The sequence below is a fragment of the Heptranchias perlo genome, chromosome 13 (assembly GCF_035084215.1).
Source record: "Heptranchias perlo isolate sHepPer1 chromosome 13, sHepPer1.hap1, whole genome shotgun sequence".
Taxonomy (NCBI): domain Eukaryota; kingdom Metazoa; phylum Chordata; class Chondrichthyes; order Hexanchiformes; family Hexanchidae; genus Heptranchias; species Heptranchias perlo.
Window position 1 is genome coordinate 49,477,670 of NC_090337.1, and position 17,877 is coordinate 49,495,546.

The 17,877-nt window shown below is 42.7% G+C and overlaps 1 protein-coding gene across 3 annotated transcripts in view; it reads left to right on the top strand.

Annotated features, from left to right (window-relative positions):
• The window catches only part of clstn2a (calsyntenin 2a), a 395,978-nt gene that overhangs the window by 338,510 nt on the left and 39,591 nt on the right, over window positions 1-17,877 (top strand). For all 3 annotated transcript variants that reach the window (XM_067995446.1, XM_067995448.1, XM_067995447.1), the window contains one exon: window positions 7,429-7,591. In XM_067995446.1, the coding sequence (XP_067851547.1) occupies window positions 7,429-7,591 (163 nt within the window). The remainder of the gene's footprint in view (window positions 1-7,428; window positions 7,592-17,877) is intronic.

Genomic DNA, 17,877 nt, shown 5'->3' on the forward strand with positions numbered 1-17,877 from the left:
GTCAGCTGGAGGAGCTCTATTTAAAGGGGCAGTCCTCCACTGACTGATGCTGCAACAAATAGGAAAAATGACAGCATGGAGCAGCCCAGGGGGAAGGCTGCTCCCAGGTTTAATGATGCCTCACTCCAGGTATCATTAGATGGGGTGAGGAGGAGGGGGAGGACAGAGATCTTCCCCCCGGCGGGCGGGAGGAAGCGGCCTGCCTCTGCCACCAGGAAGGCCTGGCTCGAGGTGGCAGAGGAGGTCACCTGCGCCACCAACATATCGCCCGTCTGCATACAGTGCAGGAGGCGCTGCAATATCCTAACTAGGTCAGCCACAGTGAGTACACTTACTCATTCCCCTACACTCCGTCTGCCACATCACCGCTCCCACCCAACATCTCCTTCTACACTACCAACACTACTCTGTCACATCACCCCTCATACCCACTCAAAGCTCATCCTCATCTTACTTGCACTTACTCACCTCGCCAGTACTCATCCCACCACTACCACTCAACCCAATCCTCATACAATCTCATGGCTCTATCTCATACTCACCCTCTGATGCGTCTCTTTGACGGTCAGCCTCACTCAACCTGCCACTAACTGTGCTGCAGCCACAGGGCATGCATCACATATGTGCAGTAGGAAGCGTAAGGCAAACGTGTTGTGCGCATGAAGGGGATGCACAAGGGTGTTTGAGGGTTTGTCATGGTTTTTACTTATATTTAATTTCTGACCAACTCACATCACATATTGTATTGGCACCACGACTGCCACGTCTTTGCGAATCTTGTTTGGTTTGTGCAATAATGCCCTTTCCTGAGGATCACAATGAAGACCCACACCTGATGCCACCCATTGTGTCACTGCAGAGTGGGTGTAGGTGTATTTGCAGGGCTCTTTTGTGCAGACGACTGAGAGACATCGGCAATGTCCCCAGTGGCACCCTGGAAGGATGCAGAGGAGACGTTGTTGAGGGCAGTGGAGACTTTGACAGCAACAGGTAAGAAGATGGTGCTCGGGCCAGCCGGGAACAGCTCAGCATGAAGGAGGCTGCAGATGTCCAGGACAACATGTCGAGTGACTCTGAGCCTCCATGTGCACTGCTGCTCAGAGAGGTCCAGGAAGCTGAGCCTCAGTCTGTGGACCCTGTGGCGAGGGTAGTGCCCCCTGCGACGCATCTCTTTCTGCAGTTGCCCTCCCTCCTGCTGTGCAGGTGGATGTGTCACAGCACTGTGTTGTGGAGCTCCATGTGTCAGAGGTGGATGGCGTGGCCGGCGAGGCTGGTGATGCTGTTTGCCCTCCGAGGAGGTCATGACTGCAGCTACGGCGGCCCCCATCCGGAAGATGTACATCTGAGGGGGTCCGCAAGGTAGGTACATGCCTCTGGACCCCGGGGTAAGTGTGCAAGTTGGTGAATTTGATTGTCAGGAGGAGGGCGGTGGAGGCCAAACTTTGTCCAAAGTGACAGAGTGGCCTCCTGCAATGACTGAGGGTCTCCCCCCGCCCCCCACCTGTCAAATGGACCTTTGCAGCTGCCACAGGCTGATATCTGCAACACGTGAATTTCAACTGGGAGTGTTTCCCCCAGTAAGGGAAATAGTCCCAGTTGTTTGTAAAATCCCACCCCTCCTGAAATATTCCCTTAATCAGGTCTGATAATGACCTGAAATAGCAAGGCAAATACTCTCAAGTGGCACCCCGCCGGCTTTAATTGCCTGCGGGAGTCCCACATGCGGGGGCTGCGCGCGCACATCGGCGCGTCTGTGGGGAACCCGGAAGTGGGCGGGTTGGAGCCGGGCTCCCGACCCGCCCCGGGAATCCCCGATTTTCGGAGCCCCCCGCCAGGAACGCACCCGATTGCGGGTGCTAAAATAGAGCCCCTTGTCTCTTACCCTGATGTCATTGTTTGTGTTTTTTTGTGGCTAGTGCCCATTGAACAATTATCAGCAATGGTCACTCACTTTAGTCTTAATGAAGAAGCAAAGGAACTCCCCTTTCTGTTATCCCTCTCCCCCAGCCCACATGGAAATGAGCCAGGTCATACTTAATTTACAAACACAATGCAAATTATTTTCCGAATGATTTAAAATAACTAATTTTGCCTACATATGTTGAATATATTACTTGGTATGGAAAGTGAATCCTACTCCATCTTGTCAGTGGAGCAAACATCATGCCAAAATACTTTCCCATGTAGTGTTCTGATTATTAAATTATTTAAAGTATTTTGTTTTTATTTGGATTTGGCAGGAGATTCTTTTTTGCTTAAGGAGTGAGTGATTGCTATGGAGGAACAGGCTATGCAATATCAAATGAAGGTCTATTGCACATTTATGTTATCCTATTATATACCTGTACCATGCAGAAATAATCTTCACATTTTGGATGTTAACAAATAATCTCTAGCTTACTAAGTGCACTGCTTGGTATACTGAGGCATACAGATCAGGTTTGATCTTGATCTGTGGTGAGTTGCCTGATCTCAGCCAAGCTCGAAGTGCAGATGTTACAACTGGCCTCAATGCCCCCGGGCTACGGAGAGTATGAATTACCCAGGCTTCCCAATCTTGATAGCTGTCCTGTGACCCTTAGTGGTAAATTCTTGAGTCTGAGATCTCTGCGCTCCTCCAATTCTGGCCTCTTGCGCATCCCTGATTTTAATCACTCCATCATGGGCAGCTGTGCCTTCATCTGCTTAGGCCCGAAGCTTGGAATTCCCTCCCAAAACCTCTCCACCTCTATATACTCCTTTAAGAAGCTCAATAAAATTTACCTCTTTCTGTGCTAATGGGCCCGATGTTAACAGGGCTGCGGGTTCTCAGCGGGGGGGCTATCGGGTGCGTGGGTAACGCGCCCGGTGAAATTAGTCAGCTTCCCGCTCGATTGTAGCAGACAATCCACTAATTGGATCCACTTACCTGCTCCTCCGGGTTCCCCACTGCTGATCTGCGCGTCGGGCGGGCTGCGCATGCGCAGTACGATCTGTCAGCTGGAGGCGCTCTATTTAAAGGGGCAGTCCTCCACTGACAGATGCTGCAACAAATAGAAAAAATTACAGCATGGAGCAGCCCAGGAGGATGGCTACTCCCAGTTTAATGATGCCTCACTCCAGGTATCAATACATGGGGTGAGGAGGAGGGGGAGGAGAGAGATCTTCCTCCCGGCGGGCGGGAGGAAGCGGCCTGCCTCTGCCACCAGGAAGGCCTGGCTCGAGGTGGCAGAGGAGGTCACCAGCGCAACCAACATATCGCCCACCTGCATACAGTGCAGGAGGCGCTCCAATGACCTCAGTAGACTTACTCTTTCCCCTACACTCCGTCTGCCACATCACTGCCCCCAACCCACATCTCCTTCAGCACTGCCAACACTACTCTGTCACATCACCCCTCATAACCACTCAAACCTCATCCTCATCTTACCTGCACCTACTCACCTCGCCAGTACTCATCCCGCCACTACCACTCAACCCAATCCTCATACAATCTCATGGCTCTATCTCATACTCACCCTCTCGTGCATCTCTTTCACGGCCAGCCTCACTCAACCTGCCACTACCTGTGCTGCAGCCACAGGGCATGCATCACATATGTGCAGTAGGCAGCGTAAGGCAAACGTGTCGTGAGCATGAAGGGGATGCACAAGGGTGTTTGAGGGTTTGTCACGGGTGTTACTTATATTGAATTTCTGAGCAACTCACATTACATATTATATTGGCACCACAACTGCCACGTCTTCGCGAATCCTGTCTGGTTTGTGCAATAATGCCCTCTCCTGAGGATCACTATGAGGACCCACAACTGATGCCACCCATTGTGTCACTGCAGAGTGGGTGTAGGTGTATTTTCAGGGCTCTTTTGCGCAGACGACTGAGAGACATCGGCGATGTCCCCGGTTGCAACCTGGAAGGATGCGGAGGAGAAGTTGTTGAGGGCAGTGGTGACTTTGACAGCGACAGGTAAGAAGATGTTGCTCGGGCCAGCCGGGAGCAGCTCGGCATGAAAGAGGCTGCAGATGTCCACGACTACATGTCGAGTGACTCTGAGCCTCCGTGTGCACTGCTGCTCAGAGAGGTCCAGGAAGCTGAGCCTCGGTCTGTGGACCCTGTGGCGATGGTAGTGCCCTCTGCGACACATCTCTCTCTGCGGTAGCCCTCCCTCCTGCTGTGCAGGTGGATGTGTCACAGCACTGTGTTGTGGAGCTCCACGTGTCAGAGGTGGACGGCGTGGATGGCGAGGCTGGTGAGGCTGGTGATGCTGTTCGCCCTCCGAGGAGGTCATGACTGCAGCTACGGCGGCCCCCATCCGCAAGATGTACATCTGAGGGGGTTCGCAAGGTAGGTACATGTCTCCGGACCCCGGGGTAAGTTGGTGACTTTGACTGTCAGGAGGAGGTTGGTGGAGGCCAAACTTTGTCCCAAGTGATAGAGTGGCCTCCTGCAATGGGTGAGGGTCTCCCCCCCCCCCCCCCACCTGTCAAATGGACCTTTGCAGCTGCCACAGGCTGACAGCTGCAACACGTCCATTTGACCTGGGAGTGTTTCCCCCAGTGTGGGAGTCCCAGTTTGCTCTAAAATCCCACCCCTCCGCACATAATCCCTTAATCAGGTCTGTTAATGACCTGAAATACCAAAGTAAATACTCTCAAGTGGCATCCCGCTGGCTTTAATTGCCTGCGGGATTCCCACCAGCGGGGGCTGCGCGCGCACGCTGGCACGCCGGCGCGTCAGCGGGGAACCCGGAAGTGCGTGGGTTCGGGGCGGGCTCCGGTCCAGCTCTGGGATTCTCCGATTTTCCGAGCCCCCCCGCCAGGAACGCACCCGATAGCGGGTGCTAAAATGACGCCCAATATCTCTGTATGTGGCTCGGTGTCAAATTTTGTTTGATAACACTCCTGTGAAGCACAATGGGACATCTTACTATGTTAAAGGAGCTAGATAAATGAATGTTTTTGTTGGATATTGGATGATAGTATTGGACTCAGTTGTGGTGGCCGCATCCCCATGGTTACTATCTCATATCATTCATGAAGAATGAGCATATAGGTGAGGCTTCAGAGGTCTGCTGTTTGCCATTGAACATGTCACAGCAACAGTGTTAGTACCTTCAGGAGAAAAGAGGGATTTTTAATAGATAAATAGAATTGCAACTGTATAAATAACTACCACTTGTTAGTAATGTTGCTGATAATGTCAGACCCAGTGCACAGCAAAACCACAGGAGTTCTCAGAAACTCCCTGATGGGATGCTATTGAACAAGTGTTCTGCCTATAGCCGATGCCATCGGTGTCAGTTGTGCTCCTCTTGTTTGTTAAGCCTTTTGCTCTGTATGCTGTCCAGAGTCAAGTCTTCCTTCTTCATCTTCTCACTGCTTTTCAAGGGTGGAAGCTGCCTGTCATCCAGCAGCATCTTTTACCAACTAGCTCCATAGCTGCCAGTTCTGGCAATGTTGGACTCAGCTGTGGGTCCTCCTGAATCACACTGTTCCACTTGTTTTCCAGCCTGGGCCAAGGACTAACTTGTAGAATGAAGCCTGTACAGAAGGCTCGATACATTTAATATTTTATTGTCTTGCTGGTTTTAAACAACAAATAAACCTGTTTAGATTATAAACAGTTTTGCGGATAAGAGAAAGAAAGCTGCAGCCAATAAACACAATTGTTAACAACTTAACCATGTCCTACCTACACTGCAATTAAAGTAGTTTTTGGAACACTTATAGCACTACTTATAAAATGGCATGAAAAGGTATTTAAAAGCTGATATGTGCATGTCAGAGGATGCACTGCCTTATATGGAGCATTATACCATGTGATACGCAATGTTTTATTCTGCTGCTAAGGTGCAGCTGTGTGTATCTGGCCTGTCTCTTTTAAGATCACAAGATTTAATTGCTGAACAGTTGAAGATCAACCCTCTTAGGCACACCCTGAGCTCAGTTAGAGGGCAGTTGTTTTTAAGTGGATTGTCAGCAGCAACAAAAATGTCTGACTTTCTTTCTATCTACCGAGTGTTTCCTGGTCCACCAATTGCATTTAATTAGCCCGAGTGCTTCCCAGTCCGCTTGCTCAACTGTCCACAGGCCCCAAAAGCTTCCTAGTCCACCTGCTGGTTTACCTACCTCTGGTCCTCCTCGGCCTGCCTGTTCACCCAATCACCGAGCCCAAGTGCTTTCCAGACTCATGAGTTGATCCAACTGGTGTTTGTTTTTTTTACCCATGTAAAACACACAAATAGTTGTGGAAATCCAGATTGTAAGAACTTATTCTGGTCACACAGAAGCGGCATTCTCATGAGAAATATCAGTTGACCGTTGCTTATGTAAATGAGTGTTATGAATTTAAATATTCTGTTCAACAAATTAAAAGGAAAGTCAACTGCCATCTTTGGATTTGCTTGGGACATAAGGAATGTTACAAAACAATCAACCTCCGTTTTCTTATGCAAATCTGACCAATTAAAGCTGAATGTTCTCCGTGATGGCTCAGAAATGATGTCCATGATATTTGGCAAATGAAGACTGCAATATATAATTGTTATCACAATACTTTGTTACCATGATCACCATCTTTAATATTCCTTTTCCAATGCAAATTAGCACTGCTGCTAATCACTGGCGATACATTGAGCTTATTCATGGTACTGTATTAAACTAAACGTTAATGTAGTCATGAATCACAGCTGGCACCTGGATATTATGTACCATAACGACACTGGGTTTTTATTTGCGGAGGAAGCCCCTGGATTGAGAAATGAAGTAATTATCTTAAATTGTATTCTACCCATATATATAAAAAAAAAGCAATTGCTTTGTTTTAAAATAAATTACTGAGAAAGGAAATTTAAATGCTTATTTTTCTTTTACAGAATGAATAAAAAATGATTTTCGGAGGGCAAGCAATTCTGGCCTGTTGAATAATGATAACATTCTGGATACTACATCTGCTTTGGGCAGACCCATTTGTTTTTTTTTTCTCATTTCTCGCAAATATGAATTCCAGATTAAAAAGCAAATCTAAAATATCAAGTGCATTCAAGCCATTTGAGAGCGAATGAATTTATCTTTAAATAGGACTAGCAATTCTTTCAAATATGATTACGATTTAAACAGCTATTGCCTTATTGGACTTTTATCATGGTAATCAAATTCCAGTCTATCTGCTGGCATTTACCAAGAGCAGGAAAGAATGTGCAAGCTATTAAATTATTCAAATCCTGTAGTAGCAATAATGCACATTTTGTGTCATAATGTCTTAATATAATTTATTTTCCAAGGCTGGTAATAACACTGAAAAGAAGGATGATGTTGAATGAGCCAACACACAACTTAAGTAATGGGATTATTAAACTATTTGTTGGTCTCTGGAATTGATGCAAAAAAGTGTTCAAAGGTACTTGTGCTCTTTGAAATGAAATAAAACTAGAGTCTTTCTCCCCTTCAGATCTGTGACAAGGAATGGCATTATTACATTGTTAATGTTGAATTTCCTGTGGTGACATTGTACGTGGATGGAGTGACTTATGACCCGTACCTGGTGACAGATGATTGGCCAATCCACCCGTCACACATTGACATGCAGCTAACTGTTGGAGCCTGTTGGCAAGGTAAGGTGGGAAAGGCGGTTAAAGTTTGGGTTGACGTTTTGATTTCGGTCCGAGTTAGCAAGAATTGAATGTGGTCATGGAGTTTGTACCAAGCTTAGTTCAACACAGAACGGTGACAGAAAACTGCCCTGGAAAATGATTACGATCACTCCTTTAGAAAAGTCCTGGTCTCAACTCCATTTCAAGGTTACAATGGTTTGTGGTGTAACAGAATTCACTTCCATGGTGCAACTCTTCATTTGTTACATTTTTATTAAATGTATATGGATCAGAATTGACCATGTGAAACAAAGGCCTCCTATAACCTATTCTAATCAAGCTTATATAATATAAAAACAGAAAATGCTGGAAATACTCAGCAGGTCAGGCAGCAGCTGTGGATCATCTAATCAAGCTTCTCCAGTTTTGGTGGTTTGATTCCCACTAACTCCACACTTCTGTAAAATACATTGCACTATGAAAATAGCCCTGTCACTAATATGATGTGACATCCTGTTGTGCAACAAATCACCATAACAATGGCCCATGTTGGACCAGCTCCCAGTACTGTCACCTGGTACTCTGCTTGTATGGTGAGTGGCCACACTCAATTCAATTGTTTCAAAAACAAATACTGCGGATGCTGGAAATCTTGAAATAAAAATAGAAAATGCTGGAAATACTCAGCAGGTCAGGCAGCAACTGTTGAGAGAGAAACAGAGTTAATATTTCAGGTCGATGACCTTTCACCAGAACTTTCATCTTGTTAGATTATCACCCCCTTTTGCCTTGCGCCATCATCCTTTTTGTAATTTAATCACTCCTGCCCTCCACCCCATCACAGACCTTTCACTTTTGTTCTTTCCTTGACCCCCTTTCCCCTGGTTAAAAGCAATTCATCTTTGATAGCTTCCAGTTCTGATGAAAGGTCATCAACCTGAAACGTTAACTCTGTTTCTCTCTCCACAGATGCTGCCTGACCTGCTGAGTGTTTCCAACATTTTCTGTTTTTATTTCATAATTTAATTGTATTTAGGTTGATTGTAACACCCTTAATGCCATCCCCATTGAGATCAGTTAACTTCACCACAGAGCTGGAATCAAACCTTTCTGCTGTACCTGACTGAGCACTGCACCAGATGGGGCATTTACCAGTGAGCTACCAGGAAAAGTTTTCTCGCGGTTTTTAATGGGATAAAATATTATTGAGAAAAATCATTGCCGTTATCCATTTTCTGTTAACGGTAACCAGCGCATTGTTAGTTGAATTCAAAGAATCATTCATCTTCTTGTGCATTTGAACCCCGTTGTGGTGTGAGCAATAAAGACTAGCATTCAGAAGGAGTGGGACTGTATTGACTCTCATAAAGATTGTAGATCAAATTTCCACTAAGCAGTATTAAAATATTTTGTAGCTCCAGTAATTTGTGTGTATATCTGTTAGAAACAATCAGCTAATGTGTAAGATTGCTAACATTTTTGATATTTTGATATTCAGGTGGAGGGTTGATCAATTTGTTTTTTTTCCATTGTATTAACCAATTTTAGATAGGTAGTTACTATAATTTTTAAATGGCCTGTATAGTGATGAGGGTACTAATGTGTGATGCTGAAAGATGCATCTTCCGATTAGTACATTGGAACACCATTAGAAAACCCACCTTCCTTTAATTTACTAGGACCTTGCATAAAATTATATTGTTTGTATAAATATATACATTTGATATTTGTTGGAGGACAGTCACATGTTCCTATTCTTCTTCATTTATTGGGAATATTCAGCTGGATATTCTATAACACCAGTACCCTTGTGCTAAGGGGATTTAAAAACAGATAAGACTTAAGCCTGCAGCCAAAGGAGTGACAGGGTGCAAAGCAAACTGCAGCCATAATTAGATTTTTGGTATTCATTCCTAGTCTTATTAAAATTAGCAGATTAGATTTTACAAATTGTGTATTAGCCTTTTTTAGATGCAAATTGATTGAACATTTATTACATGTGCAAAGATTTCCTGTTTGCTCATTTACACCTCAACTAATTGGTTGAATGATTAATGTAAATGAAGGAATGTGTTGCTATAGTAACAGGTAGTTAATTAGCATTAGTAATTATTTCTAATAGCTATTGGATTAAAAAGACACTACTTTTTACAGAAGCGTGCAAGATCTTCTGAACCTGTAAGGAAATTTGTGCCACTGTATAGCTTCAGTTTTAGAGGTTGATGTTACAGGATTGCTATATTTGTTTCACATTGTGGAACTAGATAATGAAATATGACAGAGAGTTTTGGGGCTATAACCTAATCAAGGGTTTTCTGTTCAATCACTGGGATTGTTAGAAATTGCCCAGATATTGGGCAGGCACACTCTGGGTAATCACGAGCAAAAACTCACCTATGGGATTGGTCTGAAGTGCTGAACCTGAGAATGATATCTGTAGCAATAACCCAAAAATGTAACAATATGGCAGAATAAGATGAGATAGAATATTACAGACCGACAAGCCATTAAAATATTTTAACTTCAAAGTAAGTTGAACAGTAGCAGTTAGAAATGCCTACAAGGGCTCAGAAAGATGTAGACAGGGAACTAGAGTTAGCCAGTTTGGCTGCTGAAAAAAAGGAAAGAAATGAGCATACCAGCTAGAGGTATTGAAACTGGAGGCTGTGGAGGAACAATGCGAGGAGGAGAAGGAACGGCACAGATTTGAGGCAAAGGAACAGGAGAAACAGCGATGAATCATACAGACTCTATGTAAACATGAGGCAGAGGCATGCTCTTGAACTGGCATATCAACAGTACGTCCAGTAAATGAGGGTACAATTTATCTAGTGCATCAATCTGTACGGAATAATTTTATGAAATCCAGTATGATACCAAATTTTAATAAAGCTGATGACCTCGATGGATATGCAAGAGCTTTTGAATTCTTAGGAAACCATCATTAATGGAGCAAAGGAGTTTGGACCAAGAGACTCATACCATCCTTTATCAGTGAAGCACTCATTGCCTTTTCCCATGTAGATCCAATGGATACTGCAGTCAATGAAATTGTAAAACGTGCTATTCTTGCTGCTTCTGACTTAATGCTTGAAGCATACAGCCAAAAATTTAAGAAACTGCATTAAGCTGTGGTGGTAGTTACAAAAACTTAGTCATAGAGTTAGGGGATACTTGAAAAGTGTGGCTAGATGGGGAGAATGTAACATTTAGTGGGTCTGTGTCAGCTGATACGAAATTGATACCAGATGATCTAAGGATATGGTTGCTTAATCAGGAGTGCAGAGTGCTGAATTAGTTGGCTGAATGAGCTAGATCCATTTATGACCTCATGAATGTCAGGGACCCATCAAAGGAATGGACAGTCTAATTCCTCCCACCAATCAACTAGGGGGAGACCCAGCAAGTGGCATGAGTCCACTGTGGGAGGTTGCGCCAAACAATATCCCCAAGAGCTGATCTTAGAGATCTCTGGTGCTCTAACTGTAATAAGGTGGGACATAGTGCGGTCTATAGTGTGGTCCAAGCCAAGGTCTAAATTGGGAAAACAAATCCAGTCATAGCATGACAGTGCTGAGTATGCAAGGAGAACCGATGAAAGGAACATGACTGCATTCCTTGGCCCAGTATTGGGTAGTGGACAGCCTAACAAAGGATTGTGTGATACAGGATATACACTAACATGGGTACTGATCACATGTAGTGCGGAATGACCAGACATGTTGTCCTCATCTTGTACCCCTAAGGGAGGGGGAGGCCCCGAATACTACCTGGCACACCTTCCTGGAACAAAGAGAGGGCATGTGTGCAAAGGGGATCTGGGCCAGCGATTGCCCTTGCAGGGGCTCCATGCAAAGGTTTGGTTTGGGGACTGAATCTGCTCGGTGCTCCTGACTCTGCAATTGCACGAGTTGCACAAACTAACGCTGCCCCTGAAGGTAATTGTTCACTTGCTTTGACACTTCTGTGGATGCCTGAAAACTTCTACGGTTGGCCTCAGTGTTCTTGGATTAGAGAGGGGTAAAAAAAAAATCAGCCAGTGTCTCATTCACATGACTCCTGGTGGAAAGTTTGTGTCTGTTTTGCTGTTGGGTGAGGATAAAATTGGGCTCAGCTATGATGAGCCTTCCCCTCTCCATCTATCTACTGGCATGCTAACACTCAATGCTTAGACTTGCACGTGAAGAATGGTCACTTGGGTAAGATCCTGGAGAAATGGTAACTCAGTAAGAGAATAGGGAAGAAAAGACATCCCCTCTTCAAGAAGGACTGAAGAAGCCTTCGTCCAATAGGAGAATAGCAATGGATTGAATATAATTTAGGAAGGGTATTAATTTTGATGGTCCCCATTTTCCTTCATGAGAAAAAACCTGGCAGACAATCGCTGCAGCTCAGTCTCACTATCTTATTCACAATGGCATTTGGTACAGCATCTTTATGATTGAACAAGACAGAGTTATAATTAACATAATTAAAAATAATAACAATCAACATAACAATATGAATAATATAATTAAAAATAATAGAATTAACCAAACGCTAAATAATGAGTTCATACAAGTGCATGTAAAATACATCTTACAGAAAATACAGAAGTGAATCTGTATTTACCCTCTCTCTCACACATGCTGTCTGTCTCTCTATATTTCTAGGACAGTTATTGATTGGTTGCTAATTTAGAAAATGTCACACACGTGCAAGAATATTGAATTCACAATCACAAACAATACAGTCAAGAGTCAATTACAATGTGAGACTTCTCCAAATAATGAGCCTTGCTGCAATCTGTTCTGTTGCTCTATTACTGTCACAAATCACAAGTGCTATTAAATGCTCTAAGTTGAGAATTTTTCCATTAGATGCTATCGTATTTATTAGAGGAAACAAGTCGCCTGTGGGGCATGAATTCCATAACCGCTTAACTCAAAGATTCAATCAGTTTGCTGTCTGCAAACCCCTATTTGATTGCTGTAGTCTGATGATAGTGAGCAATCACTGCACAGTTAAAATTCCTTGCAAACAGACATGAGTGAATTCAAAGTGCTTTTAGGGTCAATTTTAAGCTACGCTAACTTCAATGACACAGCTACACTTCTGGTTGAAATAAATATGTACATTTTTCTAAAAATATTAATAGTGTGAGCTAATATTTTATTCTCACAACATGACATCTAACAAGACACTGGTTCTGATCAAGTTTTTTTTCATTCGTTCATGGGATGTGGGCGTCGCTGGCGAGGCCGGCATTTATTGCCCATCCCTAATTGCCCTTGAGAAGGTGGTGGTGAGCCGCCTTCTTGAACCGCTGCAGTCCGTGTGGTGACGGTTCTCCCACTGTGCTGTTAGGAAGGGGGTTCCAGGATTTTGACCTGTTAAAATCTGTCATAGTAAGAGTTGATATTTGTTTAAACTAGGATTCTACTGTTACAGTTATTAAAATCTCAGGATATAAATTGCATCTTTATGAATATTTTTGAATTTTCTAAATATAGAAGACTCACAGGATTCATACAGTGTGAGCAACCTGTGCCGTACATTCAACAACAGTTGCATTTCTTATTGCTATTATTTCAAGAGAATGATTCAGAGTGCTTCACAAGTGGATGCTGAGCAGACACAGAAAAGACTAGAAAGACTAGAACTCAGCCTCTGGCAGACAACTGGATTCTATGGCAACTACCTGGGAGTTAGTGGTGATAGCCAGGTGGTGTTGGGTGTCTTTGATATACATGTGAATGTTTACCACTGGTTGTGAATGATGTTGCTGAGGGATAGCATGTAGATGATAAATAAGTGAAGATCATGGCTGGAGCCCAGGGGGCACAGCACAGCTAACTGTGAAGGCAGAAGAAGAGAAGTTGTTGGAGGAAATGCAGTCCAAATGGAACTGGGAAACTGTGGTTTTATGAAGATGGACCATAGAGGGGAGGTGGTGCAGGAGATTGGATTATTCAAGTATTAAAAGTGGTAGGGAAGTCAGGAAGGTAAGAAGATGTGACAAGCTTTAGTCACTGTCACACAGAATGTTATTGGTAACTTGACCAATATGCTTTGCTATGGGCAGTAATAAGTAAATAAATATCTCCCACCAATAACCGCTGAATTTTTTTCCAGATGCATTGGCATAGTGAAATAAGGCACTTGACTGCCAAATGTGTCAGAAATTATGACATGAATGTCACTCGTGATGTGAAATGCTTTTCTGATAAAGCAACACTTAGGATTATGTATATCCTGATTAAACATATATACCCTGCATCTCATTTTAATATTATTTGTGATATGGTACAGCATTCCATTAATGCCATGAAGGATTTCGTTGGGGGAATAGTGACATCTCACATCCTTTGGAACTGTCTAATTGTAAATGGGATAGGGTTGTTGCACTTTTAGGTTTTTACTCCAAACATTTTTTGAACTTCATACGAACATTCAAATTAAGAGCAGGAGTAGGCCATTCGGCCCCTCGAGCCTGCTCTGCCATTTGATAACATCATGGCTGATCTGATTGTGACCTCAACCCTACTTTCCCGTCTACCTACTATAACCTTTGACTCCCTTGTTAATCAGGAATCTATCTAACTTAGCCTTAAAAATATTCAATGACCCTGCCTCCACCGCTCTCTGGGGAAGGGAGTTCCACAGACTCACAACCCTCTGAGAGAAAAAATTTATCCTCATCTCCATCCTAAATGGGAGACCCCTTATTTTTAAACTGTGTCTCCTAGTTCTAGTCTCTCCCACAAGGGAAAACATCCCCTCAGCATCTACCCCTTCAAGTCCCTTCAGGATCTTATATGTTACAATAAGATCACCTCTCATCCTTCTAAACTCCAATGTATACAGGCACAACTTGTACAACCATCCCTCATAAGATAACCCCCTCATCCCAGGAATCAGTCGAGAGAACCTTCTCTGAACAGCCTCTTAAATAAGGAGACCAAAACTGCACATAGTATTCTAGATGTGGTCTCATCAATGCCGTGTACAACTGCAGCAGAACATTTCTACTTTTATATTCCATTCCCCTTGCAATAAATGACAACATTCCATTTGCCTTTCTAATCACTTGCTGTACCTGCATACTAACTTTTTGTGATTCATATACTAGTACATCCCTCTGTACCTCAGAGTTCTGAGTCTACTCTCAGACCACTCCCATAGGCAAGCCCTCACTCCCTATGACCTAGGAAATTTGTAGCAAGCCCAGGAATAGAACTGAATACCATTATTACTGTATTTTGTCTTATTTTTATATCATGCATCCTTGCTTGATCTTCCTTAACTTCAAAAGGCAGTGGAGTAAACATTCCACTAGACTGTGGCTTAGGCTATAAACTGCCAAGCTGCCTTCTTAACTAGTAAATGGATAAGTAAACAGAAATAATGACACATTGTTTGTTTACATTAATTATCAGCTTAAGTATTTCTCTTCATAAGATAGAAAAACAGTATCGTTACATCTATTGTGCTAAATTGCGATGTAAACTGGACTGGATTTTAAATTGGAGCCCGGGGGGGTGGGGGGGGTGCAGGGGATGTTTATCGGATGCGAAACCCAGAAGTGAATTTGGTGGAATCTGCAATCATCAACTTAGTTGAAGGATAAAAATTTTACTTCCTGGTTTCGCGGCCGGTAGCCAGCCAGATTGATAGGCTGCCGGGCTCGAAACCAGGAAATAAAATTTTTATCCTTCAATTAAGTTCGATCGCAGATTCCGACAATTTCACTTTGGGTCTTTGGAGGTTGGATAGGGCGGGACGGGGAGAGATGGGGATCTTTGGGACTGCGAAAACTTAGTGGGTTAGTATAAATCTATGGAGCGGTGAGCACTGTTGGTTCGCTGCTCTGAGCAATTTCTGAACCATTAATATGGTTTTTACAACCTTATACTGATGCTGAATAATCGACCACATCACATGACTTCACAGACAGTGATAAGTATTTAATTTTGTTGGTGGAAAAGCAAGCGTGTGGAGTTTGCAGCACTGTTGCGAAATAGCTGAAAGGCAAGTTTAAAAAGCCCATTTTACCCATGAGGTTGTGCATGTATGTATTCGCATACAGTTATCACCGTCAGCATTTTTCTCAATGCAACAATTCTTTGTTCTTAGCCATCCAAGTCTCATAAAACTTTTAGTATTTGATATACAGTATTTGATGTACAAAAAATAAATAACATAACAGAATGAGCAATCTAACATTTAAATGGAATTAGAATGGTGAAGGACCCATGGCAAAAGCAAAACGCAAGATAGAGAATGGGTTAAAACAACATTAAATACCTATTACAATAAAAGTGCAGCGATGGAATCTAACACAGCAAAAAGTGAAATTTACCATTTATAAAGCGGTACAATAAAGACCGAATATAACACAGCAACAATATGTAAAATAAATACTCAATACTGTAATATAGTACAATAATAATGTAATATAACACTGCAATAAAAATACTAGAGTCGACAATTGGATGGGTAGAATATAATAGAATAAAGAGCACAACAGTAAAGCTGAGGAAACTGGTAGCAGTACGAGTCGACAGAATCTCTCTAAGGTGGCAAATCTTCCTGATATCATGAGCTTAACTCCCAAAGATGATTTAATGAAATGATGTTCAATGAGGAAAATAATGTCACCATGTTATGGAAGCTGTAATTGTATCACAATGATGTCACTGTGTTATAAATTGAAAAACCAAGCTTTAAAAGCTCTGCCAAACCTGAAAGGTGCCAGTGCCCCTTCGAGACCTGCTATCTATTGTTTCACGCTTAAGGCTGTTGCAAAAGAGTTGTATACTCCAGTATCTTAACTTTTTATTGCCTTTTTTTAATTATAAAAGAAATTATAGGGAAACTCTGTATTGAGTGACATTGCTTGACATCCATCTATTATAGTGAGAGTTTTGTACATGTAATTCCATCTACTTAGCCCAACTCTGAAGCTCCTCTCTAGGTGATATAAGAAAGGATTAGTGTAGCGCTCTGCCAACCCAGCTGATCCACTGTGCTATCTGGGTGGAACAGAATATAATCTATATTAATACTAAAAATTGGTGAGTGTAACTTGAGAACATGGTGTGGCTTTTACCAGTTTTATTAGCCAAGCATAATCACATGATTATGTTCATGTGATTATGCTCCTACATTCTAGCAATCTGTCAACTAAAGATCACTTGATCATAATCTCAACAGTCAATAGAAATTTCAAGGCTATGTAGTTAGTGTTACTTTCCAGCAATCTCAACACTTTTGGTAACACACGACCATAGTTGCCAAATGTTTACATTTCAAATGAATGGTTAACGTTTCTGATCCGTGTTTGTGCAACTCCTGTGGTGACCAAAATGTTTGTGAATTCCTGGACTTCACAAGCTTTCTCTTTTGCATATGCACAGAAGAAGCAATCATGATGTTTTATTGATTGAGAGTCAGTCAGTGCCAATGGGGGTGGGCAGGTATGAAACTGCTCTGCCCAACTACTTGGGCATGAGCCTGCCACCTCCCACTGCACAGGATTGCATCTGGCCTCTGCATATCTTTCTCAGCTGTGACCCCACCTCTGCTCTGCTTTCCCAGTCATGGGTTGTCTCTGTTCCACAGCAAATCTAAGGGAAATGGAGAAGCTTGTATGCAATTAAATAATAACTGAAAAGCACAAGTTCAAACTATCTTGATAATTTATACAACAAAAGTGATCATTAAATTGGGGCCAACACATATGTATTTCTATAGAATTTTCAGTAATTTGATATATAAATTTCTACAGCTCCATATATATATATATATATAATTCTATTTATAACTAGTGTCATATGTTGTGTGATGCCTGTTTCTCATCATCTGTTCTATTTCCAATTATGTAGCGAGCACTGGAAGTGGATCACATGAAGTTATTTATGTAACTCTGTCACTTTGCATGCACAGATTTATTCATTTGTATATATCATAGTATGTGGTAGGCACAAATTTATTTTCTTATAGAGCTACAGTGCATGAACTCCATGTTTATGTACTCAATTCACTTTTTTTAAGAAAGAACTATGCGCAACATGAAGGGAGATCCACTGACACATACAAAATTTCTTCATTATTTTATGCATCAATCCATAAGGTGATGAGCCTATTTGTTCGCTCTCTCACTTTGCTATTGATAAAATAGAGAGGCAACAGAAAGATTATAATGGGGAGAGAGAGGTTAGAGATGAGAGGGCGATAGAGTTGAAGATGCACAATGTTTCTTTCCGTTTGATGACCGATGGTAAATTTGGCCATTTATTTCAGTATTTTTTTTTGCCTTTGTATAG